Raw genomic sequence first — 17916 nt, 5'->3', positions numbered from 1 at the left:
TTGAGGTTCAGGGATGAGTGGTCAAGCAAAAGCATTCTGACGCTTTTTGGATTTGCTGAACATGTCCACACCCATCTTTGACTGTTGTTCCCCTTCTACACATTCCTGTTTGACAGAAAGACTTTCCCTCTTGTTTTTATTTTGCTTCCAGCACAGCCTTTCATAATGTAATTACAAAGCTCCTTTGACATCTGAAGGTATCGATCAATGAGGTTACTGCCATCTGTAACTTGAATAGCTGTTCTGAACCTCTAGAGCAGAAAAGAAAATAAGTTTATTTTATACATGATTTGTTAAGCCACACCCATGATTTTTCAGGCAGCGGGCATGGGGCCCAGGTGCCACTTAAATGATCTGGGGTTGGGCACAGCCATATTTTAAATAACGTGTATACCATGCCCTGGCATGTCAGGTTCCCACTGTGCTCTGTGGACACACTTCCTTGTGCTGTAGATGAGACCAGTTCTAAGTCTTCTCGAAATGTGCCTATGTGCAACCCTCACAAACCACTAAGCATCTGGCTTGGGGGACCATGCCTGATTACAGCATCCTCTCAGAGGTAAGCACAGGGTATATCACTAACTGCCACTACACAGGAAGGTAGGAGGATTATCTCCATGCTGCTTATTGCACTCCTAAACTGAAGCACGCCACCACTGTGATAAAAGTAATTAGAGTCCACGTGAATAGTTAAAACAAGTCATGCATTACTTAAGCTTGGACTTGCTGCAAACTTTCAGTGAGTGCTCTGGTTCTGTTCAGGAAGTTTTACTGGCTGCCCAAAGACAAGGTTAACCAAGACTTGTCACCCTCACACATATTTCTGTAAGCTCTTTGGCACTCAGCCAGACCACTGGCACAGAAAAGTCTGATTTACACCCATCGTGCTGCTGTTGAGGGGAGGTTAAATGGAGAGCTGCTTTACAGAATGTTGTAATTTGGATTGTTTAGTCTTTATTGATCTAAGTATCTTGGTATGGTCAAAGGGCTGATTTATCTAGGCACAAGATAGGCAAGATCAAGGTCTCAAAGCCAATTGAAAAATAACTTTAGTAGTACAAATTTCATTGTGAAATATTTATCTTAAATAGTTCATGTATTATAATGACTTCATATTTTGATCGAAACTTGTGTATGTTTCCTCTTTCTGGTCTCTGGTATGTTCTGGGAAACTTTCTAAGACTCTCAGTTTATGTGCATTGTTACAACTAAAACTACTACTAATCTAAACTCAGGTTTAAAGAATATTTTTATTTTCAAAAGAAGATATAAAGAAGTAAAGCAGAAATTTCAGTCCTATTTTTGTCTGATGTTGACCAATTATAAAGCTGGAGAACAATTTGGGGTTTTTTTCCAATTAAAAATACTTTTTACAATAAGATAATTATAAAAATTGACCACTTGAACAAATTTTAAATCAGCTCTCATCCTGTAAACTTTTTTTTTTTTTTGCTTGTTCTGGTCCTTTTAAAATAAAACCAGATTTATTTATACTTCTCAGAGAAGAGAAATAGGTTTTATTGACCACAAATCCATTTCTTCTCTTATAAAACACTTTTGTTTTCACTGAAGTTTTTTTCCCTGGAGTTCATCAGAATTTTCAAAAGACTCCATAACCCTAATACAGATTTCAGTATTAATATATCTTCAAAGACAAATATTCTTGCTGATGCCTGAAAATCTGTCTAATGCAGTTTTACACTTTTTTGGATGTCTTTTAGTTGTTAAGAAAGACAATCTGGCTGCATTATAAGTTTGAGGCTTTATTCTTCGCCCTTGTCGTCCCCAGATAAAAGGTGGAAAAAGGCGTGCAATGTTTACATTAACACACTTTTATCACACTTAGAGCATTGATTTCTAGGGTACAGAAATGAAGGCACACAGGATCTACTTTTTATAGTTACACACATTTTTTAAATTTACACACTCCTTTCAAACCTTTTAATAACACACTACTATTGTTAAATATATACCAGTATATATTCTATAAGTGGTGTTAGCTTAAAACAGTTTTCTCTATCTTATTTTTATCTTTAAGTGCAGGTACTCATCACAGGTATTCCTCCGCAGGAATTAGCAGCTTCTTTTCTCTCCTTCCCAGGGTGCCCAAGGTCTTTTAGTGGATTCCTGCATTATCTCAGAGGCCTCTGGCTGAGCCACTGTTTCAGGGCCTCTAACTGGAACACCTGTTTGGTTCCCTACATATTCTCTCCTTCCGTTAAACCCTCTTACACAGACCTGTCAGCATAAAAAAGAGTCAATGAAACAAGATTAGTGACACATTATTTATATAGCCTAGAAGTACCCCACCTTTAAGATGCTCTTTATTCACTGTTTGGTAGCATGTTCAAGATTATAAAATGAATGGGCTTTAATGACATTTATAAGTAACGATCTAACTGTGCATTTACCTTTCTTGCAGATAATGTAAAACAGTTTGTGAAATGTAACTTGGCTTCTCTACTGGTGTTTTCAGCATGAGACTCATTTATTCATGTTGTATGTGCAAGACAGTACAAATCTAGAAGAACAAAAATCAAGGTTTAAGTCAGAAAAGGAGTTGAAAAATGACAGCAGATGGAACCTGGCTTCATTTCATGGTAAAAAAATCTGTTAATGCTACAGCTCATTCATCTGGATTCATCATTGCTTTGTTGGCTGACAAACTGGAGGAATTTCTTATTTGCGGCAATGTTGCTTACTCTTGCTTTAAAAGCCTAAGATTGAAAACAATGCTACTACTAAGAACAGGGGTGGAAAAAGTTTTGATCATAAGCCAACAAAAGCCTGTTAAATCAGCTTCATCTGAAAGTAGCTCAGGGCTGATGACAAGGAAGAAGGCACTCTCCTAGAAGTAGATGGTACAAGCCTACAAGGTAAGGGTATAAAACCATACCATGATTAGTAGTGGGATAATCTGCCTTTCAGAATTTAATCTTTCTGCACTAGGGTGAAGTCAAGCTCTTTTTCTCTTACCAGAAAACATAACATTCCATTCCATTTCATCTTCTCTTGCATGATGTTTCCAGGTATGAGATTAAATAGTTCTGCTGCAGTGTAGAAATTGGTTTGAAATGGAAAGTAGTAGTTATAGGGCAAGCAATATAAACAAATCTGCAACATAACTAAAAAATTGTCCCCGGTTCTGCATTAGGATTAAGTGATGCCTATAGCTAGGTAGCTCGTGGGTAAATATTAGAGCTGGACATGGAGTTACAACCATGAAAATTTGAAATTTTCACTATACACCAAGGTCACATTAGCTTTTTTGGATGCCAGTGCCATGCTGGGAGCTGGTATATGGCTAATATGCACCATGTCCTTCAGTTTCTCCTCCTCTGAGTTTCTGCTTCTCACATCAGTGGGAATTTAGGCAAACTGCATTTAACTAGACTAAATGCATCCTGTTTATTCATTCACAGCATACTGATTCCGTTCAACTTTCCTCCCTATAGTCCATTTCTCTTTTATCTTCTGTGAAATGTGCTATTTTTCGTTTTAGCCCTTTCATAAAAACGTGAAATAGTGAAGTGCCATGGATCTAATTGCTGTCTTTACCTACCTAAAACGTAGTTGCAGAGGGGCCAGGACCAGGCTTTCCTCAGCGGACCATAGTGAAAGTAGGAGAGACAACAGGCACAGGCTGCAGGACAAGAAAATTCCAAGAGACGGCAACAAGGAAAGTTTCACAGGTCAAAGCCTGGAAGGGGCTGCTGGTGATATGTAAATATATGCCTTTCTCTGCCCTGCACTCCGAGGTGGCTTGCAGATGTGCTTCCAGGCAGAAGCTGAGGTTAAACATGCCTTCCAGATAAATTGCCGTCTGGTGCTATTATTTATTTCTGCTGACTACAAAAGTAGTCACAGTTAAAAAGTGGGCATCTGGTGTTTAGAGGATTGAAGTTACTTTACCAGGCTTCAGGTCCTTCCCACGCAGGTGGTATTTTTCGGGCTGTGTGGCTGAGAATTGCTCCACGCTGCACCATCTCCATCCCGCCAGTGCCCACAGAGGGCACTTGCCGAAAGAGCAGAGCCCCACCTGGGGGCAGGAAAAGTAAGGTCAGGCTAATTCCATGCCCACAGCTCCTGCGGTGTTGAAATGGAGCCCGGGAACACGCCGAGGAGTAGCCTACGAATGAAAATTTCCCCCGCAGCAAATAGAAGAGTTTTTCCTAGGAGCAAGATTGAGGTTTAATGCAACTCCGAATTTCGGGTTCCGAGTGCAGCCTGCCCAGAACTCCTTTGCACCAGCAGTGCCCAGGCAGGGACCAGGTGTTCAGCTCCTACACACCTCCTCTGGAACGTGAACTTCCCGCTGCTGGACCTCAAAGCTGTGACCACCACACATGAGTAGCTCCAAGGCCACCAGCAGCTCCCAGTGATCCCCACGACCCGTTTGGAAACCCGCTGAGAGACTCACAAGCTTATTTGTACCACTTAAAACCAGACACTGATGTACGGGGTGCTGGCACCCCGGGGGCTGCAGCAAGGCTCTGTGAGGGAGCTCCGTGCCAGACACTGGTGATTCCACCTGGCTCCAACCCACCCACCGCAGGGCAGGGCCGAGCCCACGGCCGAGGTGGGGGCACCTCGGCAAAATGTGCTTAAGATGGGAGAAAACACTGCACGACAAAGTGTGAGGGAAAAACAGCCCCGTGAACACCGAGAGGAGGTGGAAGCAGGGAAGTAGAAGAGTTGGTAACAAAGGAGGGAAGAAGTCTGGGAAGGAGTGGGAGGAAGGGGTTCAAGTCTGTTTTTCACCATGCAACTATATTAATTGGTAATGAATTAATTTTCCTCAGATCAAATCTATTTTGCTTATGGTGGCAATTGGCAAGTGACAGTAAGCATAGGAATACCTGTCAAATGCCTGCTCTAAGTAGTGTTAGGAGCCCTCCAGTCAGTCAATCTGTCTAGTTTTCCCTGAATTTGGCATCTTGCTTTCTTTTGTTAGTGTTGCTATATGCAGGTGAGAAGAAGAGACACAAGAAGCATGCAGGAGACCTGCAAAATCCCTGTGAATAACTGATACTTCTTTTGCACGTTCAGAGGTGCTTGGATAGTAGAGTTCCATTGAAATTAATTGCAACCTACCAAAATATAAGCAAACACAATGCAGAATAATCTATAAAGATCCCATACAGTCATCAGAAACCATAACTTGTACTAAAGCCTATATCCTGTACTCAGTATTAAATCAATGAGAATTATCTCAGTGTTTTAACTTAAAATGAACTTGCAATTCCACAGACAGAGTGTTTTAAATCAAAACAGGTTGTGTAGGATCACCACCTTTACCCTCACTAAGCATAACTTGCCTGACTATCAGAACGATGCCAATAAATATGTCTTACCTGAGCAAGGGTTGAGAACAAACTCAAGTCCTTCTTGGAAAATACATCAAAACTGCCTGTCTAATGCCTAAGTCTTTGTGATAGTTAAAACAATTCCTGAGGTTATCATGCATTCTAAACTAATTTTGAGCCAGGAATTATTGGGCCAGCAACATCGAAAGACATAGGAGAAACAGCAACAAGTGTCTGTATATTTTACTTGCTCATTACTGTCTTGAAGGCTGGTAACAGAACTGAAGTGCTCTGATGTGTCCTGAAAGCATTACTGAAATCAGCTAACAACCTAAATAATTACTTCTAAAATGCTGTACCAGGACTCAAGGATGCTCAGTATGGGCATCTTTTACAAAAGACTTAGATCTAAGCTGATTTTGTCCCTAGTTTGCCCAGAATTTGGAACATCACAATTACAGTCTGTAGGCCTGTCCCTCCGTACAGCGTAGAAACTAAACTGACAAACTGGTTTTGGAATATTAAAATAAGAAGTGCTACATTCTCAGACAGGGTCAACCCACAACACTGCATCACACCATGTAACCCTGCCATCATAGCATAAGCATAAATGGCTGTAGATATTATAATGGAGAAGTACACACAAGCTCATATATAAACACTTTTAGGTGTCTTCATTTCAATCCAAATCAAGAAGATAAATAAAAAATAACACAATAGAAGTTCTCATCAACAATTTACTGAAATATCAGGAAATGACCCATCAGTTGGACTAGACCTGGAGCATTACAGGGTATGTCTACCTTAGTGGTCTGGAACAGGAATATGTTTTTAAAATGAATTTCTTAAACTGTGCTTTGGCTCCCATCACAGTGTGATCTTGGAGTGTACCATCTGGATTCTTTCCGGATGAAATTAAACTGAAAAATGTGCTCCAAGAGTGCACAAATGCAGTGTAAATGGCATTCAGTCCACACAACCACTCTTGAGATAGGCTGAAGTTAACCCTGTCCCAAACACATACAGAGCTGATGACAAGGCTTCAGTACCAATTCATCTTCTGCTCACATTCATTGCTGCTGTACCATACCTTTACTAAAAAGGTATGACCATCAGCTATTAGGCTTATCACCAACAAGTACTGATAGAGTCACTCCCTACAGCTTCTGCATCTTTGCTTGTGGAACTTTTGAACAGCGTTATACCACAACTTTCCTCATATTCTGAAAAAAAATTTCACTTAGCAAAGGAATTAAGATCAACAACTACAGTTTTCCAAACTTTCGTATTAAACTAATCTGAGATTAAACCAAGGACTAAACTGCAATTGCATCTGACATTAGGAAGGCAGGTGACTGAGAAGATACTGTACATCAGTAAAAACTTGGTATACCTGGCAATGAGGGAAAAGTGTTTGTAGTGCTGAAAACTTCAGTCACACTGAAGCTGAGGAGACTGATGAGCTTTCAAGTGGGCAACTTGTCCATCAAATATCCAATGAGTGTGCTCACTGCATTCCAATATCAAGCAGCATCTTATTTCTCAACCCATAGCTAATGCAGGAATAAAACTGTGCCATTCAGGATTGAGCACAAGTCTTTTTATGTAAGTTATGTCATTAATATAGAACTATAAATAACAGATACAAAACCCCAAGATAACATCCTGCAGAGCAGCTTTTCAAGGCATAAGTGCCATTTATTGAAGTGATTAAAAGCACTTTAAATTCCTTTGTCTAGCTGTCTGTGGAAACCACAGACTTGAAAAAAAAAGAGGAAAAGAAACAACATTTTGAGTTTGGCTGGTACTAGGCCTTAGATAGGAACTATATCAGGTTTGTGTGATGGTTTACTACCTCTCCTTTACATCTCCATTCTTTTGTTTATAAACACAAACAAAATACACCTTTGCATGAGGCATTTGTGTTAACATATAAAATATAGAGAATTTATCTTCCAAGAGAAGTAAAAATTATGTTTGCAAGCCCCAACTTTCATTCATGAGACAACAGGACAATGTGACCACATAAAAAGTTTATTTGATTAGAACAGATCCTCTAGATACAGTGGTTAAACAAAAATACCATTTGGCAATAAATTTATTTCCTAAGTCAGTAATAAAATTGCAGCTTAATTATAAAGGCACAAGGCACAGGCAAGGCACTGATGTCCAGTAGAACTGTCAAGAGAAACTCCTCCCAACTCCTCCCTCCCACCTTCTTTAAAAACCACTTGTTTCATTTGCTGACAGTGATATTAAAAACAATAAAGGCATAAATTGGAAGCAATCATCATATAAAAAATCTGATCTGGATCTCAGAAATCCTCAGCAGCAGCAGAACATGCTGAAAGCAGTCAGTCACTAGCTCACATTTCTCTCTTCTTCACTGTTACACACACCATGCTTGCTGCCATTTCACTTGCTTAAAATTAGCAGAAAACATCTCAGGATGAAGGAAGGAAAGAGCAGGCTAGTATTAAAGTGTTATAAAATATACCTGCCTACTGTATTTTGTATGAGAGCACTAGACACTGCCCATAGAAAGGCCTCTCAAACACCCCTTTGCCTTCCTGTGCAGTGTAACTGTCTGTGTGTGGCCTGGCCACTCTCTGACCCCGAGCACAGCTGTGCCTTGGCCCCGCACACTAATTCGCTTTCACATCATAGTACATGCGCAGAACTCTTCTCACAGTCTCCACGTATTTATCATCAGGAACAGGTTTCCTCTGGCTTCCTGGCTCTAGGAATTTCTTGATTGTGGGGATGCTGCTTATCCTTGCTTTAAATGCCTAGAAGGCAAACAGTAAATATGTCGTATTTAAAGAACAGAAAGTAACACAAGAAAAAAACAATTTTACTGATTTGTGTAACATTCTTTAACAAGCTGTACATGGAGACAAGACTGAGAATACAGTCCTAGCAGTGGATGGATTTTACTCCCCCTCACTTCAACCCTGTTATTTTCCACAGTAATAAATCAGCCCTCTTGGGATAAAGTGGAAACAGTTATCTGTGATTTCTGATGTGTATATTACTCAAATCAGTTCTTGTGATCCAGAAAATATATTCTGCTTAAAGGTATCACAGAACTGGTGAGGAGAGGAAAAAAAGGGAGGGTGCATTTCTTCAGATGTGTACAGGGTTTACTTTAGAAAATAACAGATTCTCTAGATGAAATATATTACAAGGCTCTTCCTAAAGCAAAAAGAATGAGACTACAATGAGAAGGTGACAAATGTTTCATGGAATTATCCACACATAACACATCATTTATCACATTTACAGACGTATGAGCATATTGTTAGTGCAAGGTACCTGTAACTGAGGAAAGCCTGAGAGCACATCTGACTTCTTCTCTTCTACCATTAAAATGGCTTCAAGAAGATGAACATCTGCCCAGCTAAAACTGTTACCAACAAGAAAGTCACGGTCTTTCAAAACCTAGAAATGTCATAGATGAAAATGTTCAGATCTGGACAGCCAGCTGGGATTCATGTTTCCAAAACTCACAGGCACACCTTTTTTAACCTTACTGTCTCTTTTTCACCCTTCTGTCCCATGCAATTACTAGGTGGGGGGATGTGGGCCTAGTGCCTGAAATCACTTTTCATTCTGCAGCTGTAATCTAGGATCCCAGGGTTTTCCTTACCCGTTGTTCCTTCCTATAGCCCTACGTAACCCTGTGTACTGGACTACAAGGTTAGATACCTTCTTGGTATTCACACCTTTCAAGTCTAATAAATCTTGAATTTTTCTGTATGCAGTTACAGCTTCAGTGGAAAAATAGAGAATGTAAGACATGATCAGCCTAAAACACTGGGGCTAAGATTTAACAAGTGGAATCTAGGGCAGAATGCCCTCTGACAGCCACTATAGGAGACGTGGCAAAGTGAAAAACTGTCTTCTTTTTAGTCTTTAAAACAGAGAAGCTGCTATTCCCGCCAGATCATCCTGTCTGCGTGTATTAACTATCAGTGAGAGTATCTCTTGAGTCCCATCTCTCGAAGTATCAAACTTAGAAAAAGTATCAAGTTAGAAAAACAGTAAGATTCCAGTATGGCTTAATCAGCAGGTTTAAGCAGATTCCAGTACGGCTTGAAGACAGTAGTGATAGCTGTGTATTGCTGTAGAAGTGTTAAACAAAGATGATAATTAGCACTGCTTTTGCAGTGTGAGTTAGTGAGGTGAGTTGACCCTGGCTGGACACCAGCTGTCCACCAAAGCCACTCTATTGCTCTCCTCCTCAGCTGGGCATGAGAGAGAAAACATCCCGAAAGGCCCCAATTTGTCTCATACTGCTCTGACCACCTTCTCGTCTCACCAGCCTGCAGACAGTGTTATGTCCTGCTTTAAAGTACTGAACTGACACTTTTGTTTCTTCTGCCTTTGTTAAAATACCCAGTTTCCCATTGCTATCCCCCCAGAAAAATGTAAGAAAATAACCCTCCTACACACCTTTTCATATGCTGGGAAGTATCTGCTTGTTGCCTTTTGAACAATAAAAGCACGTTGTTTCTCTTTATCCTCAGCTGATAAGAAAGGGAACATCAAAATGAAGCCCATAAGGTCATCAGTTCCTCCAACATACATATCAATCCTTGAAACCAAAGCATAGAAAATTAGAAGGCACCTCTACCAGAAGAATTTTATTAGATTTATGTTATGAGAGTAAAAACTGAAATTCCCATTCCCCTCATGAAAATTATTTTGCAATTAAAAAAAGTATGTTACAGTCTGAGTCTCACTTGTATTTGTAGTGTTGTTGGCCCTTTACTTGCTTCATTGGGCAGGACTAAGCAGGATTGTACAGAGGTTAAAAAAGAGTAAATCTGGCGTTACAGATCACTTCAGAATCACCAAAGAAATACACAGCACCATAAGAAGTCATCTACAGTTGACTTAATCCTCTGGCTTCAGAGTTTCATCCAAAGTCCAAGTGGTGCCCAACAGATTAATAATAGGGTTGGAAGCCTGAAGCGTACCCAGTTCTGCTTCCAGCTAAATTATCAGTACAGCAGTTCTTCGGACTGTCCTTTTTATCCATTTTTCCAGAGCTATGAGAGCAGTTTTGTACTGTAGACTAGATTCGCATTTAAATTCAGTCCTCACGAATATGGATAAAATATCTGGTAAAATTGTCTGATAAAATCTTTAACCATCCTTTATTGTAAAAGATTTGAGTTCCTACTGTGTAATAAGGCTAATAATGGTTTTTGTTGTCAAACAACAGCGTCTCAACAAAACCTCCTTAAGATTGAACAAGCTCTAAGCAATAAGAAGCTATCAGATATTCCTGCCAGGCTTAATGCCTGTCAGCTTCTAGCCTGCATTTATCCAATCTTCCAAAACTGCTCTTATTCACTGCACCAGTACTTAAACCTGGAGGTACTCACAGCAAGTCTTCCTTGAAACAATGATGCTTCTTCCCTCCCTCCAGCCCCTGCCATGGCCCACCCAAACCCAAATAAACAAATATATTTCATTTATATTTGCTAATAAGACGGCAGGAACAGGCTCCAGCCTAAATCTAAAACTCAATGGAAGAGAATTCTGCTTGAAGGAGGAGGTATATATGGAATGCAACCTACAGGAAATGATGGTTGGTAACAGCAAGAAGCTGCTACAAGCTAAGACTGAGGTTCTTGTCTGAATACTTATTCTTTTTTGTTACTTGCCAGAACCTGCTTCAGCCAATTCTTCCAATCATTTTCACCATGTAATAGCAGGTTACTGTAAAGTTGCTGCTTTACTAGCTGACCTTCAGTTTTCCTTCATTTGAAAACCAATAGGAAGTGGACATTTAAAATGCTACATATTGAGGTAGCCCAATCACATTTTTTTTTCTTCACAGTCGCAACATCAAGGCCTGGCTTTAATTTCACATGAAACCAATAGTTTTTCAATAGCTTTTAGCTGTTCTCTGCCCAGCTCCTGAGGACCTAAACAACACACTTTTTTCAGTGCAGTGGAACATCACGCGATCACAGATAATGTGAATGACAGATCTTATTTTGCAGCCAAAAGTTAAAAACTGTTTCTTTCCCAAGTTTTCTGTTTACAAAAGCATTTACACAGCTGTCACTTCTCAAATATTTGTGTCAGGGTATATTAATCTTTCACTAAAGCACAGTAAAACCCTGACTCAAATATTTTTATGTAAAAATGTTAGAAGAAATCAATTGTTCTGCATCTAACTGTGGCCTCTCAGGCTCACTGCAAGTTTTGTGTCACTGAGGCACACAGATGATTCTCTGTGTGTGCAACTATGCAAGTATGCAATTAATTCTAGATAGATCTGAGCTACTGTAATAAATTCAAGAACTGTTACGTACAGGGCTCTTTCCTTCAGGTCCTTCCCGTAGAGGTTGTACTTTGCTGCTATGTAGCTGAGGATGGCTCTGGTCTGCACCATCCTCATCCCATCTATCTCCACCATGGGCACTTGCTGAAACAGCAGGGATCCATCTAAAGGGAAGACACACATTACTCAACTAATCTAGTAACTCCATGTCAGATTTCTTGCTGTCTTCAGAAGATCTGAACTTTTATGGTGAGCTTGCTGTGGGTAGTCATTGTATTAAACTGGAGTTCTTCCATGCACACAATAAATTACAGTGGTGCAGATGAATTAAACTGCAGAAACAATTACTGTGGATTAACATCTTTTCTTTAAAAAAATTTAACTGAATTTGCAGTCAGGTCTGGGTACAGCAGCTTTTATACTGAAATTGAATTACAGTGGAGACAATCATGCTAAACGTATCAGCTGAGTAAAAAGTGTCTGATTCTAAATAATGTAAAAAATTCTGTTTCACTGTTCCATTATTTGAATCCTATTTGACACAAATGTCAGATTCACAAATTTCTGTCTTGTGGTGAGTATTTAAAAGCTAAATCAGGACATTCAATGAAATTTTAGGATACATTTTTTAAAGGTAGTCAAGCCCAGGGTAAGTTTGTGGGACCAGGTGGGACAGGTAGACAAATGGAGAACAAAAGAATCCAGAACTGAGAAACCCTCCATGTGGGAAAGACATTAAATTTTCAATTGCATCTGTCTGCACAGGAAAAAAAAATTAGCCTCTGTAGCTGCTTACACCTCTCATCTTTATTGTGGGGAAAAGAAAGTCCCACACAGTCTTCAAAGACTTCATACATCTCCTCTAATTAAAGTCTGGTCACACTTTCCTTGAGACTCCATGGGGACTCACCTTGCAGGAGCTTCTCATATTGCTCTCGGGTTTCCAAAAACTCTTCTTCAAACTGACCAAAGGGAGTGAGGAAGGAGAAGTAAGCATCTTTTCACATTTCTAGAAAAGATAAACTTTTAAAGCACCATAAAAGGAAGAGATTATACATTATGGTTCCTTCCATTCCAGATGTGGCTCTAAGGGAGAAAATACCAAGGAAGAAGTGGTAGTAAAATCTCTTGTGACTGTCATATTTGATAAATGCTGTTGAAGGCAACCCTAGCAGAAGAACAGGCAACAAGAACTGCAGTGAGGATGGTTTATTTGGTATTGAAAAGGCAATTCAGTGTGAAACCATCAACAGTACAGTCTAAGCTGTCCTTAAGATGCTCTCTGGAATGTGGAAAAAAAGCTCTGCTGTGGGATATTTAGATTTGGGAGCTAGACAGGAACAAATTCTTAGGAAGTTAAAGCTTTTACAAAATAATGTAATAGTTGTAAGCTCTGCAGGAAGTTTAGTACAGAAGCATGTTTAGGACACCTAAAGACGAATTACTCACAAGATGAGAAACAAAAAGATACAGAATTGCCTGTGATCAGAATGATGTATTTATATTCAGTATGGTTGAGGATGGTTGGTCCAATCAGTGCTACTTAAAGAGAAACTGAGTTCAAGATTAAGACACCAAAGTTAGACATTTAAATGTACGTGTCTGCATGCTATGGTCAATGCAGAACATGGAGACTACAAAATTATTGATGTTACCAATCCCTAGATGCCTAGCTCAGTCAGCCTCTCTCATAATATCTGTGCCACTTATGTTAATAACTAAGACTTGCTATATTAGGTAAACCCCAGAAGATTAGGCCTACTAATAAATACACTGCCAGTGTTTAACCATAGCAAGTGTGATCACAGTCTAAAACTCAAAACCCAGGTTTCTGCTGATGAGAAGCTGGGAAAAGAATATCCCAAGATAAAATGTAGTAACTGGTACCCATCAACAGCTTTTTTTTAATTTGAAAAAGAAACCAACCAAAAATAAAAAGAGAAGAGAGAGGGACTTAAAACATAGGAACAAACAATGCAGGGAAGCAGCCAGCTGTGTCTTCTGTAAGGCCTTTAAACAAAGACTGGTGGTCTTTTTGAAAAACTTGTATTCCTCAGCTCAGTACAGGAGTAATTGTATGCACTGTAACAGCTTACTGTATAAAAGAGGACACTTGAGGCAACTAGTAGTCCTTTCTGTCCTCAAACTGAATTATCAGTTTATCACCAAGATAGATAGCAAATGAATAAGTAAACTATATGCCATCAAAAAATATTTTCAAGTGGTGTCTTGCTTCTCTGTTTTACCCAAATATTTTTCTTCCTGCTCTGAGATTTCTAATTTCCCTACACGAGTCAGTTTACTCACTTTGTCCTGTTAAGCTTCATCTAAATGATGCAAGCAAGACACAATTTATTTTGTGCTACAGCTTACTGTGGAGGATGCAGCCAGTGGAGCGAAAAACAAAATAAAAATCTCTGTGTGAGCATCCAACTGAAAACAGAAAGACAAGACAAAAGTACATTCATTGCTGTTTTACTTGGCACAGACGACACTTGTCAGGCCAGGAACACATCTATCAGCTCAGCAGCTCTGGGTAGTAAACAAATGCTTAATTAATGATTACGCATTCTTATGTTAAGCAAGAAACTAGTTTACTGTGCTGCTGCTCTAGCCATGCTTTTGTGTGCCTGAGGTAAGAGTATTTAATTACACTGAATAGCCAATGCTCATTTACTACTGTGTCTTGGGATAGCTTTTCTTTTCTGCTAATAACCTGTGATCTGCCACAAAGGCAAGCTTACGGATGTGCAGCTAAGATTTAAAAACACTAAAACAAACCTCGACCCCGGCTGCAGCTAACAACCAACGAATCGACTCCATCTTGCCTCTTCCATTGAAGTAGTAAAGTTTTGGTTTTCCAGACATGACTTCAAACTTCCTGTTACCTAAAAGAGTTATAAAATATAATCAGTTAATAATTATAAGAAAATCTTATGGCAGGTGGAATAATGTTTCACAGGTCACTCATACAACAAAAATTTAAGTTAATTTTTGGCAAAATATTTCAGCAGAGTTTCAGTCTCAAATGATTTGGTTTGACTGCTGCACAGTCAATTCAGAGTATTTCATAGACTTTTCATCCCTCTGAAATTCAGGAAAAGTAAGCATCAAGTTGCTAAGTAGGAGATAACTGAAAAAAATTAAAAGCCACCACTAAGAAAATCCTTAAAACTTTTAGGAAATATAAGTTTTAGCACTAGAGTTACACAATCACCACTGAAAGCCAAGTCTTGATCAAAGAGGAGAAGGGGCAGCACACAACTTTTCCAAAACTAGCAGTCCTTGTATCAAAGAATGCTAAAAGTATCTAAACATTAATTCTACACATGCTTAGGGGAGTATGAAACTGTATTTTCAAGCCTCTACCTTTTCTTTCTAGCGGTGGTGATGCAGCGTAAGTACACGATCCAGAACCAGTAGAAGAATGGCCTGTTTCTTCTGTAATAATCCAGATTAAAATACAGAGATTCAGTGTTGCACTACTGATCCTTCTGTAGGTCACATTTCTTTCTATTAATAAACCCTGTTGCTAAGCAAAACTTTACAGATTTTTCAGTTGATCAAATCCACCGTGCTTTGCAAGCAGCATTTTAGTTTCTTTAATGTCTTCATAAATGAGGCTATTAACTGTTATTTTTTTAATAGACTAGTGTTTAGGTCTCAGCAGGAATTAGATTCCACTGTAGAGCCATAAGCCAAGAGAGTAATCAGATGTTATCATACTGGCATTTCATGTGCAGCACTCCATAATAGCAAGTCCTTGCTGCAACTGAGAGCTCTTTTTCCTCTAGGGAGATTTCTTGTCACGTCAATCCACAGTTCAAGCAACACTGGAAAAGAGCTGGCATGCTAACAATAAACTCCAGTTTCCAGTTTTCCAAGAGCTCCTTCATAAGCAGAGGGGAAAAAAAGCCTTGAGCATGCAGGAGGTGCATGTGATCTGCTTGTTAGCCAACAGGCAAGAAAAATATGAGACTGCATCACACCATGGGAATTCAAACAAGCCAGGCTATTTGGCCCACGTCTGTTTAGGGGCCTCCAACTGCTCTTAGGTAAGTCACTGGGAACAAAAACATTGCCAAGCAGTATCTATACTCCTAATAAATATAGTGGTTCATGAGAAACCGACAAAAAGACTGAAGTATCAATGTGAACTACGTGAAATTACAGAATTAAACAGGAGCTGCTTGTAATACAGCTAAATTCACGAAAATAGAAAAAAAGCCAAAGGCGATTTTTAACTTGTAGTTTAAAAAATTAAATAAACAGAAGAGTCACTTTTCTTCAGTGCACCCTCCTGAGACCTCCTCCTAGCACGCCAGCAGGCAGGTCACAGGACATAAGCAAGTCACACATCGGTGAAGTAAAGGCAAATGGATGGTGAAGTAAAGGTAAATGGATGGCGAAGGCATAGGGGGTGCTTGTCATGTAAATACCGGGGGATTAACAAGCTTTGGAAAGAACTGTACCATTCTGGTTCCTAGGACTGAGCCTGCCCTGCAAAACTGTAAGAGACAGTCCAACTCGTGAACTGAAATCAGATGAAAAGAGCACTCCGGGGATGGGCAAAGCGCTTCTCCCTTCCCCGGTCTTCTCACTACAGGGAGGGAAAGCGACAATTGCGGCAGGAGCCACAATCGCAGTTAGATTGCTGCCCATTCTCAGCCTTGCTCAACAGCAAAAGGGACTTGGGGAAAAAAGGATCTGAATTTACTCCCTTGTGATTTATGAAGGCCACCTGGGCTAACAAGGGGAACAAGGGAACATAGATATCAGTGCAAGAAGCAATTGCTCCCACACTAGCTACGGACCAAAAGGACATCGGTGAAGAGGCCCAGGAGACCAGCTGTTCCTGGCATGTCTCACGGATTCAAGATTCCAGGGCCCGATTTTCCCTGCCTGCTTTCAGCCCCCGTCAGTCCACAGCGGCCGCTGTTCCACCCCGCACCTCGGAACACCAACCCGGGCACATCTCTGCTCAGGTGCGACAGGCGGCACCTCCGGGCCATCGGCCCCCCCCACCACTGGGGACAAGCCCTGGGCACACACGAGATGAAGAGCGGTCCGCGTTGTTACACGGGGAGCCATCGCGCTCCGTGACCGGGACCCGATCCACGGGTCAGGCACCGAGTGCCAACCCGAGCCGGGCACAGCCCCTTCGCCCCCCGCATCACCGGAGCCAAGCGAGCCAAGGGCCCCGGGGGATCGGGAGAAGAGAACTCCCATCCCCACATTACTGACACACAGGACCAGAGCAGCCCCCACACGCGAACGCAGCCCCGCGGCCGCACAAGGAACCCACCTACCCCCTCCGCAGCGCCCGCGCCGGCCCCGCCCAGCGCCGCGTCACGCCCACGACACAACCGGAAGCCAATTGGAAGCCACTAATCTGCATATTTCGCAAAGGCCTCTAGAAAGAACTATAACCCTCAAAAAAATCGTTAACACTTTTTCACGCGTCTGTTTTGGAAGGTTTTGTCGATGCACAGCGTTGATATCAGGGGTTATGGCAAAGAATTTTCAGCCGCAGGAGCACACCGTGACTTGAAGATGACCCGAAGTATTGAGGTATAAATTTCGCTGTGCTGGTTCAGTATTCCTGGATGTGAGGGCGATCTGGCTGCGACATCTGTCACCCCATTGATCGCCAGGGTTGATTCGGCTGATCTGGCTGGCTAGGCGGGTGTCCCCTTCCTCCCTCAACGCTCCATGTGCGTCCCTCCCGAAGCTGCGCGCTCGGTCGAAGAGGACGACCTCCCCGATAGAGACGGTACCGTTCATCGGTCAAGGGTATACGGTAGCTGCGCTCCCCTGCTAGAACCTCCAAACAAGCTCAAGGTCCATTTGTAGGAGAACGTAGGGTAGTCAAGCTTCCAAGACTGCAGACACATCCAAGTGAGGCGCTGCATGGGGCAGTTTGCCATTGTTTTGTGCCGCCAAACCCCTTTATCGAACTCTCAGGAAATTGCTCATAATCCCTACTTTCACTGCAGAGTGTGAGCACATTCAGATTTTTTAATTTCCGTTCAGCACTTCTCCAACTTCAATTCCCCAGTCACCTCTGAATTTATGAGCTCCTCACATTACACACACACACACCAGTTAAAATGAGCATCCTTGCTCTTCTAAATGCACTTTCCACCTAGTTCTTCACCTGTTCAATTGATTTGCAGCCCACCTAAAGAGCTTACAAAAGGACTGGATTTGTAAATTATCAACAGCCTTCAGCTTCTACGGCCTTGAAAGCCAAACAGAGCAGAATGGAACGGAACGGAAAAGAGTAGAGTGGAAAAGAATAGAATAGAA

At 41.0% G+C, this 17916-nt stretch overlaps 1 protein-coding gene across 2 annotated transcripts; it reads right to left on the bottom strand.

Moving 5' to 3' along the window:
* Positions 1 to 7532: 7532 nt before the first annotated feature.
* On the bottom strand, positions 7533 to 16972 carry LOC103755344 (glutathione S-transferase 3). 2 transcript variants are annotated; one of them, XM_018078268.2, is made up of 7 exons: positions 16913 to 16972; positions 14389 to 14495; positions 12518 to 12569; positions 11639 to 11771; positions 9762 to 9903; positions 8622 to 8747; positions 7533 to 8095 (listed from the first exon to the last, which is right to left on the bottom strand). In XM_018078268.2, exons 2-7 carry the CDS (start codon positions 14473 to 14475, stop codon positions 7952 to 7954), a joined length of 684 nt encoding a protein of 227 aa, XP_017933757.1. In that variant the 5' UTR covers positions 14476 to 14495; positions 16913 to 16972; the 3' UTR covers positions 7533 to 7951. The 2 variants fall into 2 exon arrangements, with proteins under 2 accessions (XP_017933757.1, XP_008919519.1); XM_008921271.2 differs by lacking the exon at positions 16913 to 16972 and adding an exon at positions 14977 to 15163.
* Positions 16973 to 17916: the final 944 nt, after the last annotated feature.

Source organism: Manacus vitellinus, unplaced genomic scaffold (assembly GCF_001715985.3).
Source record: "Manacus vitellinus isolate BGI_N305 unplaced genomic scaffold, ASM171598v3 scaffold_4_pilon, whole genome shotgun sequence".
Lineage (NCBI taxonomy): Eukaryota > Metazoa > Chordata > Aves > Passeriformes > Pipridae > Manacus > Manacus vitellinus.
The sequence above is the reverse complement of the archived record's forward strand: the minus strand, read 5'-3'. Positions and strand labels throughout refer to the sequence as shown.